Source organism: Myxocyprinus asiaticus, chromosome 38 (genome assembly GCF_019703515.2).
Source record: "Myxocyprinus asiaticus isolate MX2 ecotype Aquarium Trade chromosome 38, UBuf_Myxa_2, whole genome shotgun sequence".
Taxonomy (NCBI): domain Eukaryota; kingdom Metazoa; phylum Chordata; class Actinopteri; order Cypriniformes; family Catostomidae; genus Myxocyprinus; species Myxocyprinus asiaticus.
Genome location: NC_059381.1, coordinates 21,204,977 through 21,227,950, shown reverse-complemented (window position 1 = coordinate 21,227,950; position 22,974 = coordinate 21,204,977). Strand labels below are relative to the sequence as shown.

The following is a 22,974-nucleotide window of genomic DNA, read 5'->3' as shown; positions in this document are numbered from 1 at the left end:
TGTTGCCACACAGTCATGTGTGTACAAGGAATACAAGAGTGGGCTGAGAACACAGCCCTGTGGGGCTCCAGTGTTGAGGGTCAGTGATGAGGAGATGTTGCTGCCTATTCTAGCCACCTGGCGTCTGCTTTGACAGGAAGACCCAGTCCCTGCCCTGTGGCTGCCTCCCAGGCCTCCTGACCCAGTCCCTGCCCTGTGGCTGCCTCCCAGGCCTCTGGATCCATTCCCAGCCCCAAAGCCACCCCCAAGGCCTCCTGATCATCCTCCTTGGATCCTTCTTCACCTTCTGTGTCACCCTACCCTCCTCATCTGTCGGGTGCCAGGAGTCGCCCTTTAAATGGGGGGAATGTCACAGTCTGTCTCCCTCATGTTCTTCAAGGACTCTTATTTTGAAGTTTTCCTCTGGACTACATCTCCATAGTTCACTGCCCTCATCACTTCCATCTGCTCCTCATCATCCTCACCTGCATTCCATTCCCTCATTAGTTCCTTTTTATATAAATATCCTCTAGATTTGCCCATTCCTTGGTCAGTCCTTGAAGTGTAACGTTGAGTTATTGTTGTGTTACGTTAGCATGTTAAGCTTGATCGTTTGTTTCCACTCCAGCGATTATTAAAGGATTAAAAGAATCTACTCCTGCATCTCCTCTCTTCCTCTTCCACTCCAGACACCAACATTACAGTAACTTATACACATCTTTTTTTTTTTTTTTTTGCCTACATCTCTGACATTTTTGAAGGACAATTCTGTTAAATGATGACTCAAAAGTATTCTCCATGTTTTTGCAGTTAAAGAAGAGCTCAATGAAATTGTCTTTGGTTGGTATTTAAAGATTTCAGACTGATTACAGACCAACGCAGCTGCCGCTCAAGCAAATATACATTTTTTTTAATCTTTTTTTTTTTTATCTTCTGCGTCAGCTGCTGCGATATGCACATGGAAGCATCAGGGATTTAGGTACACAAGCAGCACGCAGAACTGCCCTGCATTGTGCAGTTTCCTGCAAATTAACTAGAAAATCATGTCCGTGACGACATGGCCCTAATATTATCATTGTGTATTATTATTCCTGTGTTTTTGGATGTAGCATTTGCAGTCAAATCATGAGATGTAACTTCTCAGTGAGTGCTAATTACTACTGTGTTGACTCATTTGTATGCACTGTATTTTCCCAAATCAGTGGACAGATAGAGAAAAAAGATTCAGAAAGAAATCTAAGTATAGACTTACTACTTTAGAAAAGGATCATTTTAAATAAAACAAATTGAATTGACAAATTGAAGTAAAAACTAAATTAAAAATTGAAACATAATAACCTCACTTTCTTTAGTCTATGAGTTTAGTTCTTTGAGTGGAGGGGAAAAGCAACAAATAATTTAAATGTCAACAGAACGCAATAAGAATTGTGCTGAAGGACAGTTTTGTCTTCATACACCTAAAGCATATGCTTTCATTCTGAAACCACTTTGAAATTTGTTTAGCAGGACACTAATCATAAAATATATATATATGTTTTTTTTACATTTATATTGACAAACTGTTTTTCTTAGCTGTGAAGTTTAAAATAAGCTTAAAATATTGATGTTGAGTTTACGGTTACAATTTTAATTCAGATTCATGAACAGATTCATTCGAACTCGACTCGGACTTGGCCTGTTATGGACTCGGTCTTGAGTCCGACTCAGCCCCTTTTGGACTCTGACTCAACTCGGACTCGATTGTTTAAAGACTCTGACTTGACTCAGACTTGACTAAGGTGGACTCGAACCCAACACTACTGTGCAAATTATTTACTATTACTGTCACTTTGACAAGCATCTATAGCGTACCATCTCATGGAATATTGAAGTGCTGTAGTAGCTAGGTTTTACAAACATTGACTGGATGTTTATGTGAATGGTCTTTTTATGTATAGGGGTGGTAGGAGTTTTTGGAAACCAGTATAGAAACCATTGTTATTTTTGCAATTCTGTTTGATGCTGCCAGTGGTGCAGAAACCATGTGCCTCAACTTTAAGGCACTAAATGACAAAGTTAATTTATTCAGAGAGCAGGTTCAAAAGCAGGTTCAAAATCCCAATTATAGAGGGCTCCCACCAAACTATTGTTTTGAATATCATTAAGAGATGGCATGAATGTGACTTCTAAGAAAGCCGTTGGGGAAAAAGCCAGCAGAATTTTCCAATGAGTTCAACTGGCCTAGAGGCCAGTGCTCTGTCTGATCACACCTTCTGTACTGAAGAATAATCTGAGAGTGCTTCAGGATGTGTGTGTATGTGTGTGAATGTGTGTGTGGGCGGGTTTGGGTGGTTTACGAGGAAATTATTTAGGTTACAAACTGGTAGTTACAAGGGTAATATATTTAGTTTATGATGACATTTCTAGTGTCCCCATAGTTCTAGTGTAAATTATGTTTTTTTGAAAATGTAAAAAAGCAGAACGTTTTTTGTGAGGTTAGGTTATGGGGTAGTGTTAGAGTTAGGGGATAGAATCTATAGTTCGTACAGTATAAAAATCATTATGTCTATGGAGAGTCCTCATAATGATAGCTGCACCAACATGTGTGTGTGTGTGTGTGTGTGTGTGTGTGTGTTTGGGTGGTTTACGAGGAAAAAAATTTAGGTTACAAACTGGTAATTACAAGGGTATTATGCTATAAATGTGATTTATGAGGACATTTCTAGTGTCCCCATAATTCAAATTGTTTAAAAAACATACTAAACTATGTTTTTTTGAAAATGTAAAAATGCAGAAGGTTTTTTGTGAGGGTTAGGTTTAGGTTTACGGTTAGGGGATAGAATCTATAGTTCGTACAGTATAAAAATCATTATGTCTATGGAGAGTCCTCATATGGATAGCCAACGTGTGTGTGTGTGTGTGTGTGTGTGTGTGTGTGTGTGTGTGTGTGTGTGTGTGTGTGTGTAAGTATATAAGAAAGAGTAAATAGTAACCCTGAGGATCTGATATATGTTGTGTGAAGCCTTTGGTCCATTATAAGAGATGTGGAGTGTGTCTTTGTGCCTGTGTGCGTGTGTGTTTGTGTGAGGTCAGACCATCCGGCTTGCAGCGGGCATGACAGTTCAACCCAGGCGCTGCGGTGCCCCTTCCCCCACCACCCCCCCCCCCCCCCGGTTTCAGACTGTCACTTCAACTTTATTCCGATCCCCTTTCTCCTGTATAAATATATTCTGCCGTTTACAAACACTTCAATACACAATGACACTAGCAGGATTTAGGTCACACACACACACATATTAGAGTAATTTCACAACACACACACACACACACACATGCAAGCCTAAAGGGAGGTCTCGCTCGGGCCTTTCCCACTGTAGAGGTGACCTTGCCATCCCGAGTGTGTGGAAATGTTCTGCAGTGTTTAACGGAACTGAGACAACATAGTATGAGGAGATGAACAGCATGTCACAATGCACCCAACAGCTCACATCTGAGTGTATAGAATGGAATGGACATTTTGCAGCAGTACAATGTGGATAGCAAGGAGACATTTGTTTTTAGTTTTGAGCTCTATTGTGAGGAAACGTGTCTCCATGAAGATGTGATCAAGTGTGGTTGAAAGAGTGTATGTCCATTGTAAGAACCTTTTTCTTTTCTTTCAGAGTAAGAGTGACCCATATTCTAAGGATTACTTTGATAATTCATTTAGAGTGTTCATTAGGGGATTGGCACTGCTAGGTAGCTTGCTAATGTGCAATTTGTGTATGTTCAAATACTTGGTAGTTCTATTTTGGCTTCCAGGTCTTACACAACCTCTCAAATACAGAGGTGCACAGAGAATGTCCTACAGCTATTGCATTTTTTTTTTTTTTTTTCTTAAAATGTCAGAAACCTTAAAGGACAAAAGCTGTCTGGAATTCTTTCATTTCCTCTTTAAAGCTTAAAATGAAAATTCTATCATTATCTTCTCACCCTCATGTTGTTCCATACCTGTTTTATTGCATATTGTATTCATACAATTAAAGTCAGTGGTGATGTTGTCATTCTGCTTAATATCTACTTATGTGTTCCACGGAAGGTAGAAAGCCATTCCGGTTTGAAACGATATTGGAGTAAATAATGACAGAATTTACATTTTTGTGTGAACTATCTCTTCAGTAATATTTGTTTTCATGTATTAATTTTGCAATGTCCCCATACCTCCAGTCCTTTTTATAACAGATGCATAAATAAAAAAAAAATCCCATGAAATTAAGGCACAACACAGCTCAGATGAGAATGATTTAATGATGATAAATAGTTAGCAAACAGTTGTGAAATACTGACTTTGATGTTTATAATGGCAGACTTGCTTAAAAAAAAAACAGCTGCATCCTTCTGCAGGACTGGTTTTAGGATCAGTGGACATTCGGGGCTTAGCTCAGACCTCTGTTGATACATATGGGGCCATCCTTCGATCCTTTGATGAAATATTGTAATATAAGATCAGAAGTTGCCTGCTTTTCACACTAAGAACTTTAAAATGTGATTTCAAAAAGGCACTATATTTGTCCCTTTCGGCTTTCTATAGTCTGAGACACATTCTGTTCAGTTGACAGCTTTATGGCCTATTATTGGTTCGATGGGTGTTTTAAGTAAGTTTAGAAGATAGCAGACTGTACAAAGACTAAAATAGGTGCTTATGAGAAAAAATAATTACTAGATATGCCAAAGTTTACTAGATTTGTGGCATCGTGTCTTAAAAGTTTTGCCAAAAACGCAAATGTCCTGGCTTGTGAATAAATGCCCAGATATACTTCATACGAAATTGAATAACGAACAACAAAATTTGCCCAAAAAGGTGTTTTTGTATTTGTTTCTGTGGTTCGTAACAGCTTGCCTGGGCAAACTTTTTGGAAAACTTCTAACCAGCTACTAAACACCTTCTTGCTGGCATTGTATATAGGTAAATCAGTAGCAAAACTCGGGAGCTTGAATATTTGGATTTGAGAACTTCTTCAATAAATAATTGTACTCGTAAGTTAAAATTTACACACAGCACCGATGTGAAAACTTGTAAAATACAAAATTGAAGTTGAATGTTGCAAATCTGCACTCTCAGACAATAATTCAAAGCTTGTGTTCTGAATTCACAATTGCAGACAAGTAATCACAAATGTGTAAAATGACATTCACATAAATACAACTACAGACACAAAATTGTATTACACATTAACTTTTGTACATTAATTCATTTTCACAATACAACCACAAATCGGCACTTACAACCTCTCAAATCTGGCACAGCAACTTTAAATCTTCACGCCTTGACTTTTGTAACTACTTTTGCGAAAAACCTGTAGCAAACCTCACTTTTGCACTTGTAAATACTGATGCGAGAGAGCAAGACTAATGTTTGGAAAGGGAGGGGGCAATGTTACAGTCAGCCGGTCATTATCTTAAAATAAACCTCATTCAGTGTGATAGTAAAAGGCAGCTTCGCATTGGGGACGTGATCACCTTGTCGTGGTTTATTTGAAGATAATGACTGGATGACTGCATTTTCCCTTAATTGTTGAGGGAAAGCAAAATTCTGCAATTGTGAATTCAGAACACAATCTTTTAATTATTGTCTGTGAGTGCAGATTGCAATATTCAACTTCAAATTTTTACTCGACAGGTTTTCACATCAGTGCTGTGAGTGTAAATTTCAACTTACGAGTACAAATATTTTTTGTAAAAGTTCCCAAATCCAAATATGCATGCTCTCGAGTTTTGCTACTGATTTACCTTCATACCATTGGTCCACATCATCGGTAGGTTTGACCTGAAGCTACTACTACTACATACTACTTTGTTTACATTTTTCAGTCAGTATTCAACATGAACACACTGGCGTGCAAGACCATGTCATGCGATTTTTTTGTTTTGTTTGTTTAATTAGTCTACAAAAGGAATCAAATCTACTCAAATACTGTCAAGTGTCTATTCACTCATATGCCACCTGCAGTGAAAGCCATTCACACATCTGCCCATAAAAATCCCATTAAAAATCCCATTCATTCATCCCATAGATCAGTGGTTCTCAAACTGTTTTTGATGAACGGCCCCCTACATCATTCCCTTACCCCGGAGACTTTGTTGTACCAAACAAACAAACAAAACAAAACAAAACAAAACCAAAAAACACAAAACTCAATATTTGTGTTATTTTCTTAATTTGCTCAATGCAACTTTGATGCATTGCATAATTTTAAAGTTTTGTTAATAAAACAGCAGGCTTACGCGTCATGAATGTGAGACCAAACTTTGCGTTTCTTGAATTCAAGCAGATGGAAGGCTACATCTGGGGAATATAAAATGAAAATGCGAAGACAGAAACTAATAATAAAAGTGATATTAATATATTTTACATTTGCCTTTTTGAACATTTTAATTTATTCATTCATTATTTATTTTTTATTGTTTTAACAGTGTATATGTAACAAGACCATAGTAAATACATGGAAGCATGGATCTTCTTCACTACCATGGTTAGCTGTAACATGATTTCTATAAAACAAACTATGGCATTTTTGTAATCATAAACAGTAGACCTACTCTAAACACATGTAAAAACAATACATTCAAAATATAAATATTTATAAGTTGTAACAAAAATCTATTACATTCCTTCTCTCCATTAATGTAGCCAATTACAAATTTAAGTGTAGTAGTGATACAGTATGATAATATGAATTATGAATCTATTTCTGCCTAATGTACAGTTAGTGTTACTATAGTATATTCAAGGGTGGTGATGTAGAATTCTGTGCTAAATTCAAATGGTTTCTGCTTCTCGTGCTTTGCTTCTCACTGTTTCTCGCAAAGCTGCGAGTTTAAGAGCTCGAGCTTTAAGAGCTTTGCACTCGCAGTGCTCTGTCCATTGAGCTGTATCCATCTACAGAGCCATACTCTGCCTACAGAGCCTGTGTATTTGACGCTGCTAAACCAGATACTTCAGATGCATCGCTAGACTTCAAAATCAGATGAACCGTGGTACAAATGCATACCAACCCGTAAAATTGAGAACCAACTGATATACTCCAAGTCTAGATAAACGTTTTAATGCAAAGAGGAGCTTGACGATAGATTTGATTATTATGACTGATAAACGCCCCCCCCCCCATTTGTAACCTAACGCCCCCTCTCTTAATTTGCTCTCAGTGCCTGCTTGCATCCTTTGAATGCCCCCTGGGTTGCGGTACCGCCCCAGTTGAGAACCCCTGCCATAGATTAATTGATTTTCAATGATAACTTATAAACCTTTAAAGACAGACCTACCGTGAGCTACAAGGTTGTTCATCGATGGTATATGCTTCCGTTGAAGCCATCCGTCTGCGTTATTTCAAATTCATTGTTCAAAAATCTTGTTTGGCAGTGGAGTTCATGGTAAGCAACTACATTATCAATGGTACAGCAGAAAAAGATCCACCAATCAAAGACCCGTGGCCAACGAATCCCACAGAATGTGCCTCGGAGCGCCCGCCCTCTCCCATGAAGCACTGTGAATGACGTAATCAAGTCTATTATGTATACAGTGCTAGTGCATTAGCATCATGAATTCAGAATCTAAACAAGACAAATTGCGCATTTTCTACAGCATATATACTACTTTATATCAGTGGTTAAAACTTCTTTTATTGACCTCATGTAAATTCTACTCATAGAATGAATTTTAACCCTGAACAAAGAACGAAGAAGAACTTCTCCGGAAGTATATTGGGGCCTTTAAAGTTTGCAAATTCCTCTAGAATATCTGTATATATTACTCTTTGTTTTCAGGGTTATACTGTATATCTTTATATTTGGTACTTACTGCATCTGGATTGACCAACTCTCAACACAGTTTCCAATATCTTACCAAGAAAGGCATTTTGACTGTTCACACAGAGCCACAATCACGAGCGCTCTTCTTGCATTGCGCATACATACAGTACGCATGAGTGCTGGAAAGCATCCGCCAACAAGACAGTGCCTGGGTACTGAATTGAGTCTGTATTTGGTATTATTGAAACTTTAGACAGACCAGACATTTATATATAATTACTTATATTAAAAATATATTAATATTTAGTATCAACTTGATACTGAAGCACTGGTACTTTTGACATCACTACAAGATGATAAAACATTCAGGGCTTTACTGAAAACATTCGGGGCTTATGCCCTATTAGCCCAGCCCTAGCGCTGCCCATGGCCTTCTGATTGACTGAATGGAAGTCAACTTCATATCGCACTTCTAACAGCTCAAACATGAAGGAGAGAGAGAGAGACGGGGAGAGTAAGAGAGACAAAAGGAGATAAGCAGAGTTAATTAGAAGGAGAAAAAGCTGAAGTTGTTAGAGACAGGATTTGATATGAGGAAAACCTGCTGCTGTAAACAACAAAAGGTGGAAAGACTGGGCATAGCTGAGCTGATTGATTTTGCACTTTTTCTATTATTGTGTCTATAGTGTGTTGCCCCAGCACCCCGTCCTGTTTTAAATTCTCGTGTATTTGTTGCATTGTGTTGGGGGATTCAGGGTGATGAATGAGAAGTTTTGTTAAGGACGTACTGTAGATTGGTTCACACCGCAGCTTGAATCTGTCACAAATTCTTTTTTCCTCCCTCATATGTGACACATCTTGGTTTTTTGGATAACAGAGTTAACATCAAAATCATTTTAAATATGATATTTTTAATTTTAATTTTGATATTTTTAATTCTGATCAGATGTGTGTGTGCATATATATATATATATATATATATATATATATATATATATATATATATATATATATATATATACATATATACTCAGCCGCGGCCCGTGCATTTTAAGTCTAGGCCTTCAGTGCGATTCATGCCATTAAGAAAACACAGTTTTACAATGAATAAGACACCATATGCCTATCATACATTAGGTTGACATTTCAAAAACATATCCACACATGAAAGCCAGAACCAAGGAGGTATAATACCAAGAAAAAGCTCTCTAATAATATTTGCGATTTAAATTTTGCTTGCAATAAATTTTGTTTCATCAGGGTACACGGTTACTTTTTAAAACTTGATCAGACACTGAATTCTCAAGCAGCCTAATTTACACTTAGAAAACTCCTTATGTTGCTATAACAATGCAAAAAGCACTTACCAATTTACTTGAAGTGAAAATCAGTCCTCCTTTCCTGTTTAATTAATCAATCGCATGATCATGCAGAACATCTCAGGTTTTTAAATCCATTAGGATCTCTTTCTCAACAGCAATACCAACAGTGATGACAGCCGACTCGACAGCAAGATCTCGCGCTCTTCGCTTCAAATTACGTACATCACTTAAAGTGTGATTGCTTCACTCAAGGCCAGCTAGAAGGCCTGGACTGGGACATATCCTAAAGACCACACCCACCAAGAACAAATAAATAAATCTGATTGGCTGATGCCTATTCACTGCAGTGTTGAGGGATTCTGTGGAAATTCTGAAGGCCTGATGGGGTGGAGCTCAGACTCACGTGCTGCTTAGGCTTCGGGCTTCGGGCATGCGATTTGTGAAACAGTTGTCACACTTTGCTTGTGAGCATTGAGGAATAAATTCTGACTGGGTAAACTTTTTGTTCCCTATCTGTCACTCACTTGACATTGTGTCGATGTAGTGACACTAGGGGTCACTCTTGGGAGCCTGAAACACCTCTGGTCTTTGATAAAAGGCCAATGAAAATTGGCGAGTGGTATTTCCATACCACTCCCCCGAACATACGGGTATAAAAGGAGCTGGTATGCAACCACTCATTCAGATTTTCTCTTTGGAGCCGAACGGTGGATGCTCACTGAGCTGAATTCCCATGGCTGTTCATTCACCTCTGCTGGATCTGACGGCGCATTTCAGTGGCTTCTCCCCCCTCTGCACTGGTGCACTGCAGAGAATGCCCCTGGGCTCTTCGGCAGAAATAAAAGAGTATATTCTAAAAAAAAAGAGTATATTTCTCTAAAAGAGCGGCACACACGGAACGTCTTTTTAATGATGCCTTTCCGTTTGTGTGTTATTACTGGTTGCGCTCGTTATCTCTCGCCTTCTGATGGTCACAATCGCTGTCTTTAGTGTCTGGGCACTGCCCACATGGAGACAGCATTCGTGGATGGGTCATGTACTCATTGCAAGAACATGTCCATGGCAATGATGCGGTCGCAGCTTGCCTTTGTAAGAAAGCAAGCCACCCCAGTGGCTCCCCGCCCCGGTCCTTCTACCCACGGGTATGAGGCCAGCGCGGCTAGCACTGGGGGCGATTTGGGGACCTCAATAGGACCTTCTCCGCCGGGTATCCCCCCACGGACCTCCCATTCCCCAGAACGCTCGTCTGCCCCGATCGGGCTTCTGGATGAGTCTGCCGGCTCGTCTCACGGCGAGTTCGACCTCTTATTCGGAGCCCGTGAAGGTGATGAGCTCTCGAGCACAGCATCAGAAAGCGGGCTCGTCCAGTCGGATGCGGAAGCATCAGCTGGGATCCTCCCCTCGGGTGCAGTCGCCCAGTCACAGGCTGACACGGAGATGACGGACATGCTTTCCCGGGCAGCCGCGAGCGTCAGGCTAGAGTGGAACCCTCCGCTCTCCCCTGAACCCTCTTGCGGCGCCGCTCACAGCCACGCCCCACCCCAGTTCCTTTCTTCCTGGAAGTGCACGAGGAGCTGACAAGGTCGTGGGAGGCACCTTTTACTGCCTGGTCCCGATCTTTCAGCTCCCCCGCCCTCACTACTCTCAGTGGTGGGGTGGCCAAGGGCTATTCAGCGATCCCCCTGGTGGATATGGCTCCCGTCCAAGGCCTGTAGGTTTACGTCGTCCCTGACGGCCAAAGCCTACAGTGCCGCTGGACAAGCCGCCTCCGCCCTGCACGCCATGGCTCTCCTGCAAGTCCACCAAGCCAAGGCGCTGAAGAAACTGCATGAGGGTAGTTCCACCCAGGGATTGATGCAGGAGCTGCGCTCGGCAACCGACCTCGCTCTCCGGGTGACGAAGGTCACAGCGCGGTCTCTCGGGCAGGCAATGTCCACCTTGGTGGTCCAGGAGCACCACTTTTGGCTCAACCTGGTCGAGATGGCACCCCCATTTCCCATGTTGGCCTGTTCGGTGACACCATTGAGGACTTTGCCCAGCAGTTCTTGGCGGTGAAGCAGCAGACGGAGGCTATCCGGCACATCCTGCCCCGGCGCGGCTCAAGATCCCGCACCTCTGCTCATCGCCAAGGGTGTCCCCCTGCGGTAACTGCACTGGCTCCGCTGCAGTCCGCCCCTGCGGCCCGGCCCCGGCGTGACCGAGGCACCTCTCGGTATAGACACGCTGGCACACAGCTGGCCCCCTGGACTACACAAATATGCGTTTCCCCTAGTGAGCCTACTTGCACAGAACCTGTGCAAGGTCAGGGAGGACGAGGAGCAGGTTGTCCTGGTAGCACCCTACTGGCCCACCCAGACATGGTTCTTGGACCTCACACTCCTCGTTCAAGCTAGGGCCCCCTCTACAAGGTGCCTGTATGCCTTGAAGTGGCATCTGTTCACTAAGTGGTGTTCTTCCTGATGCGAAGACCCCCAGAGATGCGCAGTCAGATTGGTGCTTTCCTTCCTGCAGGAGATTTTGGAAGGGCGGCTGTCCCCCTCCACCTTGAAGATGTATGTAGCCGCTATAGCGGCACACCACGACACAGTGGACGGTAAGTCCTTAGGGAAGCATGACCTGATCATCAGGTGCCTGAGAGGCACCAGGAGGTTGAATCCCTTCAGACCGCACCTCATTCCCTCATGGGACCTCTCTGTAGTTCTTCAGGGTCTACAGGGAGCCCCTTTTGAGGGGCTACTCTCATGTGATCCTGAGACCCCGACCGGGCTATGTGCCCAAGGTTCCCACGACCCCTTTTAGGGATCAGGTGGTGAACCTGCAAGTGCTGCCCCAGGAGGAGGCAGACCCAGCCCTGATGTTGCTGTGTCCGGTGTGCACTTTACGCATCTATTTGAATCGCACGCAGAGCTTTAGAGTCTCTGAGCAGCTCTTTGTCTGCTTTGGTGGACAGCTGAAAGGAAGCACTGACTCCAAGCAGAGGATAGCCCACTGGCTCATTGACACCATAACAATGGCATATCACGCCCAGGACGTGCCACCCCCAGTAGGGCTACGAGCCCATTCTACCAGGAGTGTGGCGGCCTCCTGGGCCTTGACCAGTGGCGCCTCCCTAACAGACATTTGCAGAGCAGCGGGCTGGGTAACACCCAACACATTTGCGAGGTTCTACAATCTCCAGGTGGAACCGGTTTTGTCCCGTGTAGTGGCAGTCACAAGCAGGTAAGTCGAGGACAGCTGGCCAGATGTATTGCTTGTGCATAGCGCCTTTCACCTCCCCTGAGCTGAAGACGTGCGCTGCTGACTCCCAGTAGTGTTCACAAACTGTGTTCCCTGGATGATTTCCTCCGAGCCCTGTGGCAGACGAGTTTGCGGAGAAACTCACTGCCGGCTCAGTACATGTGCTAACTAAGCCCTGTACTGGGGTAGGTGCTCCGCATGTGTTGGTTCCCCATAGGTAACCCCATGCGACGTATATCTTCCGCTAATTCATTTCCCTGTTGGTAAACTGCGTCTTCCCTGGGCAGAGCCCCCTCTGCCCCAGTCACCATGTTTGTAGCAACTCCTCCCCCGTAGGGTAGGACCTACCATGGGACTTCTCCACATGACATACTTCCGACAAACCTCGGCAAGACCATGTGACGTATTTCCACTCAAAATCCCCCCCCCCCCCCCCGGGCGGGATGTGGTCTCCGCGGTGTCTTCCCCTTGGGAGGGACAACCCCCCGATGTAGACCTGGTGGCCCCAGTCGGTTAACTCTTTTTTTGGGGAGAGGAAATAAAAAGAGGATAAGAGGCCACGACTGGGCTAGCCTGTCTCTATCTTTTGGGTAGTCGACTTGTCCCCGAAGGGCCGTTCGACACTCACAACAACGTTGGGGGAGGTTACGTGTCGGCCTTGTGCGCTGGCTATGAGACACACAGTGGTCTGCCCATCACACACCGCCAGTTCACGTAACACAGTTCAGTCAGATGTGGCGTTTTGTATAGGGACCCCTAGTGTCAATACATCGACAAAACGTCAAGTGAGTGACAGATAGGGAACATCCTGGTTACTTGCGTAACCTCTGTTCCCTGATGGAGGAAACGAGATTTTGTGTCCCTCCTGCCACAATGCTGGACTACCCGCTGAAATGGCCGGGACGTTGTCTCGGCTCCTCAGCACAAAACCCGAATGAGTGGTTGCATACCAGCTCCTTTTATACCCGTATGTTCAGGGGAGTGGTATGCAAATACCACTCGCCAATTTTCATTGGCCTTTTATCAAAGACAAGAAGTGTTGCAGGCTCCCAAGAGTGACCCCTAGTGTCACTACATCAACACAACGTCTCATTCACTCCATCAGGGAACGGAGGTTACGCAAGTAACCAGGACATTTTTTGCTATTTGTTTGTAGATGAATTAGGAGTGGAAAGCGACTGAAAATACATAGGCAAAAAGGTCAATGAGAATGAAAGGATGAAAAAATATTTATTTATTAGGCATGTTATGCCAACAGAGAAGGCTTTGCTGGCCCTGAGCATTGAGAAATCGGCACTGTATATACTGTATATATGTACTGATGAGCCAAAACATTATGACCACCTATCTAATATGCTGTTGGTCATCCGCGTGCCTCCAAAACAGCACCAACCCGCCAAGGCATGGACTCTACAAGACCCCAGAAGGTGTCCTGTGGTATCTGGCACCAAGAAATTAGCAGCAGTTCCTTCAAGTCCTGTAAATTGCAAGGTGGAGCCACTGTGGATTGGATTTGTTGGTCCAGCACATCCCACATATGCTCAATCAGATTGAGATCTGAGGAATTTGGAGGCCAGAGAAACACCTTGAACTCTTCATCATGTTCCTCAAACCATTCCCAAACAATGTGTGCAGTGTGGCAGGGCACATTATTCTGCTGAAAAAGGCCACTGCCATCAGGGAATACCATTTCCATGAAGGGGTGTACCTGATCCGCAACAATGTTTTGGTAGGTGGCACATGTCAAATTGACGTCCACATGAATAGCCAGACCCAGGGTTTCCCAGCAGAACATTTCCCAGTGCATCACACTCCCTCCACCAGCTTTTCGTCTTCCCACAGTGCATCCTGTTGCCATCACTTCCCCAGGTAAATGGCGCAAATATACACAACTGTCCACATTATGTAAAAGAAAACAGGACTCATTGGACCAGGCAACCTTCTTCCACTGCTCCAAGGTCCAGTTCAGATGCTTGCATGCCCATTGTAGGCGCTTTTGATGGTGGACAGGGGTCATTATGGGCACGCTGACCAGTCTACTTAGCCCCATATGCAGCAGGATGTGATGCATTGTGTGTTGTGACATGTTCCTCTCTTAACCATCATTAACATTTTCTGTGACTTGTCCCACAATAGACCTTCTGTCGGTTCAGACCAAACAGGGATTCATTGTCCTCATGCATCGATAAGCCATGGGCACCCAACACCCTGTCTTGGTTTGTTCCTCCTTGGACCACGATTAGTTGGTACTCACCACCATCAGGTCTTTACTCCTACCCACTTCTCCTGCATTCAACACATTGACTACGAGAACTGACTCGTTTACTTCGCTTACCATCTAATCTACCCAGACCTTGACATGTGGCCTTGTTAGGAGATGATCAATGTTATTCGCTTCACCTGTGAGTGGTCATAATATTTTGGCTCATCGGTGTATGTACCTATATATATATATATATATATATATATATATATATATATATATATATATATATATATATATATATATACAGTTATATGCAGTTGTGCTCAAAAGTTTGCATACCCTTTCAGAAATTGTGAAATTTTGGCATTGATTTTGAAAATATGACTGATCATGCAAAAAAACTGTCTTTTATTTAAGGATAGTGATCATATGAAGCCATTTATTATCACATAGTTGTTTGGCTCCTTTTTAAATCATAATGATAACAGAAATCCCCCAAATGGCTCTGATCAAAAGTTTACATACCCTTGAATGTTTGGCCATGTAACAGACACACAAGGTGACACACATATGTTTAAAGAACAATTAAAGGTTAATTTCCCACTCCTGTGGCTTTTTAAATTGCAGTTAGTGTCTGTGTGTAAATAGTCAATGAGTTTGTTAGCTCTCACGTGGATGCACTGAGCAGGTTAGATACTGAGCCATGGGGAGCAGAAAAGAACTGTCAAAAGACCTGCGTAACAAGGTAATGGAACTTTATAAAGATGGAAAAGGATATAAAAAGATATCCAAAGCCTTGAAAATGCCAGTCAGTACTGTTCAATCTCTTATTAAGAAGTGGAAAATTTGGGGATCTCTTGATACCAAGCCAAGGTCAGGTAGACCAAGAAAGATTTCAGCCACAACTGCCAGAAGAATTGTTCGAGATACAAAGAAAAACCCACAGGCAACCTCAGGAGAAATACAGGCTGCTCTGGAAAAAGACGGTGTGGTTGTTTCAAGGAGTACAATACGACTATACTTGAACAAAAATGAGCTGCATGGTCGAGTTGCCAGAAAGAAGCCTTTACAGCGCCAATGCCACAAAAAAGCCCAGTTACAATATGCCCGACAACACCTTGACATGCCTCACAGCTTCTGGCACACTGTAATTTGGAGTGACGAGACCAGAATACCATCCCCACTGTGAAGCATGGTGGTGGCTCACTGATGTTTTGGGGGTATGTGAGCTCTAAAGGCGTGGGGAATCTTGTGAAAACTGATGGCAAGATGAATGCAGCATGTTATCAGAAAATACTGGCAGACAATTTGCATTCTTCTGCACGAAAGCTGCATATGGGACGCTCTTGGACTTTCCAGCACGACAATGACCCTATGCACAAGGCCAAGTTGACCCTCCAGTGGTTACAGCAGAAAAAGGTGAAGGTTCTGGAGTGGCCATCACAGTCTCCTGACCTTAATATCATCTAGCCACTCTGGGGAGATCTCAAACGTGCGGTTCATGCAAGACGACCAAAGACTTTGCATGACATGGAGGCATTTTGCCAAGACGAATGGGCAGCTATACCACCTGCAAGAATTTGGGGCCTCATAGACAACTATTACAAAAGACTGCACGCTGTCATTGATGCTAAAGGGGGCAATAAACAGTATTAAGAACTAAGGGTATGCAGACTTTTGAACAGGGGTCATTTAATTTTTTTCTTTGTTGCCATGTTTTGTTTTATAATTGTGCCATTCTGTTATAACCTACAGTTGAATATGAATCCCATAAGAAATAAAAGAAATGTGTTTTGCCTGCTCACTCATGTTTTCTTTAAAAATGGTACATATATTACCAATTCTCCAAGGGTATGCAAACTTTTGAGCACAACTGTAATACAGTTGAAGTCAGAAGTTTACATACACTTAGGTTGAAGTCAGTAAAACTTTTGTAACGGGTTTTGGCAAGTCGTTTAGGACAACTACTTTGTGCATGACGCAAGTAATTTTTCCAACAATTGTTTACAGACAGATTGTTTCACTTTTAATTGATTATATCACAATTCCAAAGTTAACTGTGCCTTTAAGCTGCTTGGAAAATTCCAGAAAATGATGTCAATACTTTACACAATTAGCCAATTCTGATCGGAGGTGTACTAAATTGGAGGTGTACCTGTGGATGTATTTTAAGGCCTACCTTCAAACTCAGTGCCTCTTTGCTTGGCATCATGGGAAAAAAAAAAGAAATCAGCCAAGACCTCAGAAAAAAAATTGTGGACCTCCACAAATCTAGTTCATCCTTGGGAGCAATTTCCAAATGCCTGAAGGTACGATGCTCATTTGTACAAACAATAGTACACAAGTATAATCACCATGGGACCACACAGCCATCATACCACTAAGGAAGGAGACGCATTCTGTCTCCTAGAGATGAACATAGTTTGGTGCAAAAAGTGCAAATCAATCCCAGAACAACAGCAAAGGACCTTGTGAAGATGCTGGAGGAAACAGGTAGATAAGTATCTATATCCACAGTAAAACGAGTCCTATATCGACATAACCTGAAATGCTTCTCAGCAAGGAAGAAGCCACTGCTCCAAAACCGCTATAAAAAAAGCCAGACTACAGTTGGCAAGTACACATGGTACAAACATCTTACTTTTTGGAGAAATGTCCTCTGGTCTAATGAAACAAAAATAGAACTGTTTGGCCATAATCACCATCGTTATGTTTGGAGGAAAAAGGGTGACACTTGCAAGCCAAAGAACACCATCCCATCCGTGAAGCATGGGGGTGGCAGCATCATGTTGTGGGGGTGCTTTCCACTTCACAAAATAGATGGCATCATGAGGAAGGAAAATTATGTGTATATATTGAAGAAACATTTCAAGACATCAGCCAGGAAGTTAAAGCTCGGTCACAAATGGGTTTTCCAAATGGACAGTGACCCCAAGCATACTTCCAAAGTTGTGGCAAAATGGCTTAAGGACAACAAAGTCAAAGTATTGGAGTGTCCATCACAAAGCACTGACCTTAATCCGATAGAACATTTGTGGGCAGAACTGAAAAAACATGTGCGAGCAAGGAGGCCTACAAACCTGACTCGGTTACACCAGTTCTGTCTGCAGGAATGGGCCAAAATTCCAGCAACTTATTGTGAGAAGCTTGTGGAAGGCTACCCAAAATGTCTGACCCAAGTTAAACAGTTGAAAGGCAATGCTACCAAATACTAACAAAGTGTATGTAAACTTCTGACCCACTGGGAATGTGATGAAAGAAATAAAAGGTGAAATAAATCATTCTCTCTACTATTATTCTGACATTTCACATTCTTAAAATAAAGTAGTGATCCTAACTGACCTAAGACAGGGAAATTTTCCTAAGAAAAACTGAGTTTAAATGTATTTGGCTAAGGTGTATGTAAACTTCTAACTTCAACTATATATATATATTTACAGGGTTGGGGAGTAACGAAATACATGGAACGGGATTACGTATATCCCATTACAAAAATACAAAATATAAGTAACTGTATTCCACTACAGTTACAATTTAAATCACTGGTATTTATAATACAATTACATTCAAAAAGTATTTTGATTACTGAAGAGATTACTTTGCATTTTATTGTAATTTTTTTCATTTAATATTTAGTCCTTTCAGATGGAAAAATGTATACATATGAATGATGCTATCCAAAGTACATTTGAACAGCGGTGAAACACTTTCTTATGATGTGTTACATTCATATGAGCAGACAGAGAAGTAAGTTTGGAGCACAAGAAATAGAAATAAACCTTTTGGAAATTGTTAGCTTTATGCTAAGCTAAAATGCTATTTCTATCCATTTTAAATGCATGTTACCAGGCACGATCATATTTTTTTATCAAGAAAATTCACGTTGGATCATAATTTCTTTTTTCTAGTAAGATCTTTGGTATTAGGGCAAAAATCGTATTCTTGATAAGAATTTTTGTATTGTTTTCCTGTAAAAATATATAAAAATCCTTAAAGATTAAACAAAGATCAGTTTGATTAATCTTGTTTTAGAAACAACACTGCATAAGATATTTAGGTTTTTCAGAGAATGTATTTTTAACATGTGTATTTTGTCTTACTGTACTGGCAGAGTTTTTATAGTCAAAACAAGTGAAAAAATCTACCACTGCTGAAGAAGTAATCCAAATTATTTAGAATACGTTACTGACCTTGAGTAATTTAACGGAATACGTTACAAATGACATTTTACAGTATGTATTCTGTAATCTGTAGTGGAATACATTTCAAAAGTAACCCTCCCAACCCTGTGTGTGTATATATATATATATATATATATATATATATATATATATATATATATATATATATATATATATGTATATGTACACTGGTGGCCAGAAATTTGGAATAAGGTGCAGATTTTGCTGTTTTGGGAGAAAATTGGTATTTAATTCACCAAAGTGGCATTCAACTCATTACAAAGTATAGTCAGGACATTTTTTAATGAGATGATAGCAGTTGATGGGAGGCTAAATAGACTTTTATTTGGAAATATGAATTTGTTCTATAATATCTAACATGTTCTAACATTCCAACAATGCTCCAATGCTTTGATATTACTAATAACATCATATCAAGCTATGAAGAGAATATATTTCCCTTGAAAGTAAAAGAGAGTTGAGTGGTGCACAGCATGTACTGGAAAGGGGAACACACATGAACTTTAGTGCATGCTCAGCAGAGCAGGATCTGCGATTCAATTTCAATTTGAGTTTCATTGAACTCAAAGGAATCTGAGAAATAATAGCAAGGTTTTCAATTGTTCAAAGACATTCAGATATAGAGAAGTCAAAGATCCATCCAGGTCATGGTCTCCTTGAAAAAGAACCAGGAGAGCTACATATGTAAAGTTTTAGAAAGCTCAAGTAAAGACTTTGCTGTAGTGATTTTTAAAATCACCTTATTCTTTACATAAAACTTAGTCTTAGTAGTCAGATGCCTTCTTTCCTTAATTTTAATTTACTCAGCTGAAAAAATGCTGACTTTTACATTGCATGGCTAAATCCACAAGCGAAACATTCAAACTTTCGATGTTAATGTTATCGCACATTTAATATATTCAAAAAATGATAAATAACACAATCAGGCATCATCCACAAAAAAGACCAAGGCAGTTTTCAGTGAAAATGCTGTGAAAATGAAAGTGTCCTTTACTTTCCTTTGTGTATTAGGGAAGTCTCTGATTCGATAGAGAAGTTCACAACAGTATTTCAATAATAAAGGAATAGTCCACCCCAAAATAAAACTTATTTTGTCATTTACTAACCCTCATGTTGTTACAAACCTCTATGACTTTCACTTTTTTTCAGAGAAACACAAAATGAGATCTGAAAGGAATCTCTGAGCTGGTTTTTTTTGTATAGACTAGGCTGACCCCAAAAAATGTGATAACCTGCCATTGTTACCTTAAGGATCTATTTCTACTTGATCTAAACAATAAAAATGACTTTTGTTGGTGTAACCTAATTTGTCGTTCATTTAGTCAGATAAAAAAAAAAAAACAAAAAAAACAAAAAAACATTTCTGCCTTATGTTACCACATAAAGCAAATTGTTTGGTTACCTGACCAAAATTTTTTTTTTTAATTGTACAGTAATATTTTTTACGATAACTATTGCTGGCACTTTTTACAGTGTGCATTTATATGGCTTTTTGTCCTTTTTGGAGCTTGGCTGCCCCTGGTTACAATACTGTCCTTCATTGCATAGAAAATATCAACTTTGAAATTCTTCAAATAACTTACTTTGTGTGACAGAATTGTCAATTTTGGGTGAACTATTCCTTTTTTCACCTGTTTAGTTATTTATTTATTTATTTTCAGATCTCTCTCCGGTCGCATAGTTGGAGGTGTCTGGTGGTTCTTCACTCTGATCATCATATCCTCCTACACAGCCAACCTGGCTGCCTTCCTCACAGTGGAGAGGATGGTGTCACCCATCGAGAGTGCCGAAGATCTGGCTAAGCAAACAGAGATTGCCTATGGGACTCTGGATGGAGGATCCACCAAAGAGTTCTTCAGGGTAAGAGAGAAGGGCTTCACTGATCACATCATTTACAATTCAGAGAGAGAATTTTGAATGTTCTTAACTGACACTGCAGTACTATGATATCAGGTCATGGTTACATTGAAACTTCATCATAGGACTTCTTGGATTTTGTACCTGCTGGATTGTGTAATAAAATATGGACCAGAGTATAGAAACATAAAAACAGAAAGCAGCCTCTCCATTATTTCAAATGTGGTATTTGCAGATTGCTAGTATTTTCAGATCTTAAGTACAGTATGGGAGTATATAATGACAGACAGTCAGGAAGGTTGCTGATGCTAAGCCATTCAGGGTTTGTAAGACAAGCAAAGTGTTGGGGAACGTCATGGTTACTGGTGTAACCTCCATTCCCTGATGGAGGGAACGAGACGTTGGTGTCGATGTAGTGACACTAGGGGTCACTCTTGGGAGCCCGAGACACCTCTGGTCTTTGATAAAAGGCCAATGAAAATTGGCGAGTGGTATTTGCATGCCACTCCCCCGAACATACGGGTATAAAAGGAGCTGGTATGCAACCACTCATTCAGGTTTTACGCTGAGGAGCCGGTATAAGGTCCGGCCATTTCAGCGGGTAGTTCAGCGTTGTGGCAGGAGGGACCAACGTCTTGTTCCCTCCATCAGGGAACGGAGGTTACACCAGTAACCATGACGTTCCCTATCTGTCACTCACTCGACGTTGGTGTCGATGTAGTGACACTAGGGGTCCCTGTACAAAATGCCACAAGGCTGAACTGTGTTACGTGAACTGGCGGTGTGTGGTAGGCAGACTTGCTGTGTGCCTCATAGCAGCGCACCAGGTCGACACGTAACCTACCCCAACACAGTTATGAGTGTCGAACGGCCCTTTTTGGGGACAAGTCGACTACCCAGAGATAGAGACAGGCTTAACCCAGTCGTGGCCTCTTTCCCCTTCTCTTTTTCCACTCCCTAAAAAAGAAGGGGGATTATCTGACTGGGCCGCCAGGTCTAGTCGGGGGGTGTCCCTCCCAAGGGGAGGACACCGCGGAGACCACACCTCGCCCCAAGAGAGGGGGGGATATTTAAGTGGAAGAATACATCACATGGTCTTTCCAACCATGTGGAGAGCCTTCAAGGTAGATCCTGCCCAATGGGGCAGGAGTTACTACAACATGGAGACTGAGGGGCTCTGCCCAAGGAAGACGCAGTTTGCCAGTAGGGAAACGAACTAGCGGAAGATATAGATCGCATGGGGTTAGCCTTACAGGGAACCGCCACATGTAGAGCACCTACCCCAGAACCGGGCTCTTAGTTAGCGCGTGTACTGGGCCGGCAGTGAGTCTCTCCGAAAACTCGACTGCCACAGGGCTCGGAGGAAGTCAACCAGGGAACAACTTTTGTGAACACTACTGGGAATTAACAGCGCACGTCTTCAGCTCAAAAGGAGGTGGAAGGCGCTATGTGCAAGCGATACACCCGGCCGGCTATCCCGGGCTTATCCGCTTGTGTTGCGTGCCACTACCTGGGACGAAACCGGTTCCACCCGGAGGTTGTAGAACCTTGCAAAGGTGTTGGGTGTTGCCCAGCCCACTGCTCTGCAATGTCTGTTAGAGAGGCACCTCTGGCCAGGGCCCAAGAAGCCGCTACACCACGGGTAGAATGGGCTCGTAGCCCTACCGGGGGCGGCATGTTTTGGGCGAGACATGCCATAGTTATGGCGTCAATGAGCCAGTGGGCGATCCTCTGCTTGGAGACAGTGCTTCCTTTCCGCTGTGCACCAAAGCAGACAAAGAGCTGCTCAGAGATTCTAAAGCTCTGCGTGCGATCCAAATAGATGAGTAAAGCGCGCACCGGACACAGCAACGACAGTGCTGGGTCTGCCTCCTCCTGGGGCAGTGCTTGCAGGTTCACCACCTGGTCCCTAAAAGGAGTGGTGGGAACCTAGGGCACATAGCCCGGTCGGGGGTCTCAGGATCACGTGAGAATAGCCCGGACCGAACTCCAGGCACGTTTCACTGACAGAGAACGCTTGCAGGTCACCTACCCTCTTGATGGAAGTGAGCGCAGTCAGGAGGGCAGTCTTCAAGGAGAGTGCCTTAAGGACGCCCTCGGCGATGAGTAGATGGGGTGCGGGATCTTGAGCCACACCGGGGCAGGACAAGCTGGCTAGCATCCATCTACTGCTCTACCATCGAGAACTGCTGGGCAAAGTCCTCGACGGTGTCGCCAAATAGGCCCGCCTGGGAAATGGGGGCAGCAAGGAATCGTGTCCTGTCGGCCTCACCCATCTCGACCAGGTTGAGCTAAAGGTGGCGCTCCTGGACCACTAGTGTGGCCATCGTCCGCTCGAGAGACCGCGCCGTGACCTCCGTCGCTTGGAGAGCGAGGTCGGTCGCCGAGCGCAGTTCCTGCATCA

At 42.5% G+C, this 22,974-nt stretch overlaps 1 protein-coding gene across 3 annotated transcripts in view; it reads left to right on the top strand.

The window, feature by feature from the left end:
• The window catches only part of LOC127428608 (glutamate receptor 1-like), a 126,394-nt gene that overhangs the window by 80,001 nt on the left and 23,419 nt on the right, over nt 1-22,974 (top strand). For all 3 annotated transcript variants that reach the window (XR_007895117.1, XM_051677047.1, XM_051677048.1), the window contains exon 12: nt 20,375-20,573. Coding sequence is in view for 2 of the 3 variants with exons in the window: in XM_051677047.1 (XP_051533007.1) it covers nt 20,375-20,573 (199 nt within the window). In the remaining variant the exon portion in view is untranslated. The remainder of the gene's footprint in view (nt 1-20,374; nt 20,574-22,974) is intronic.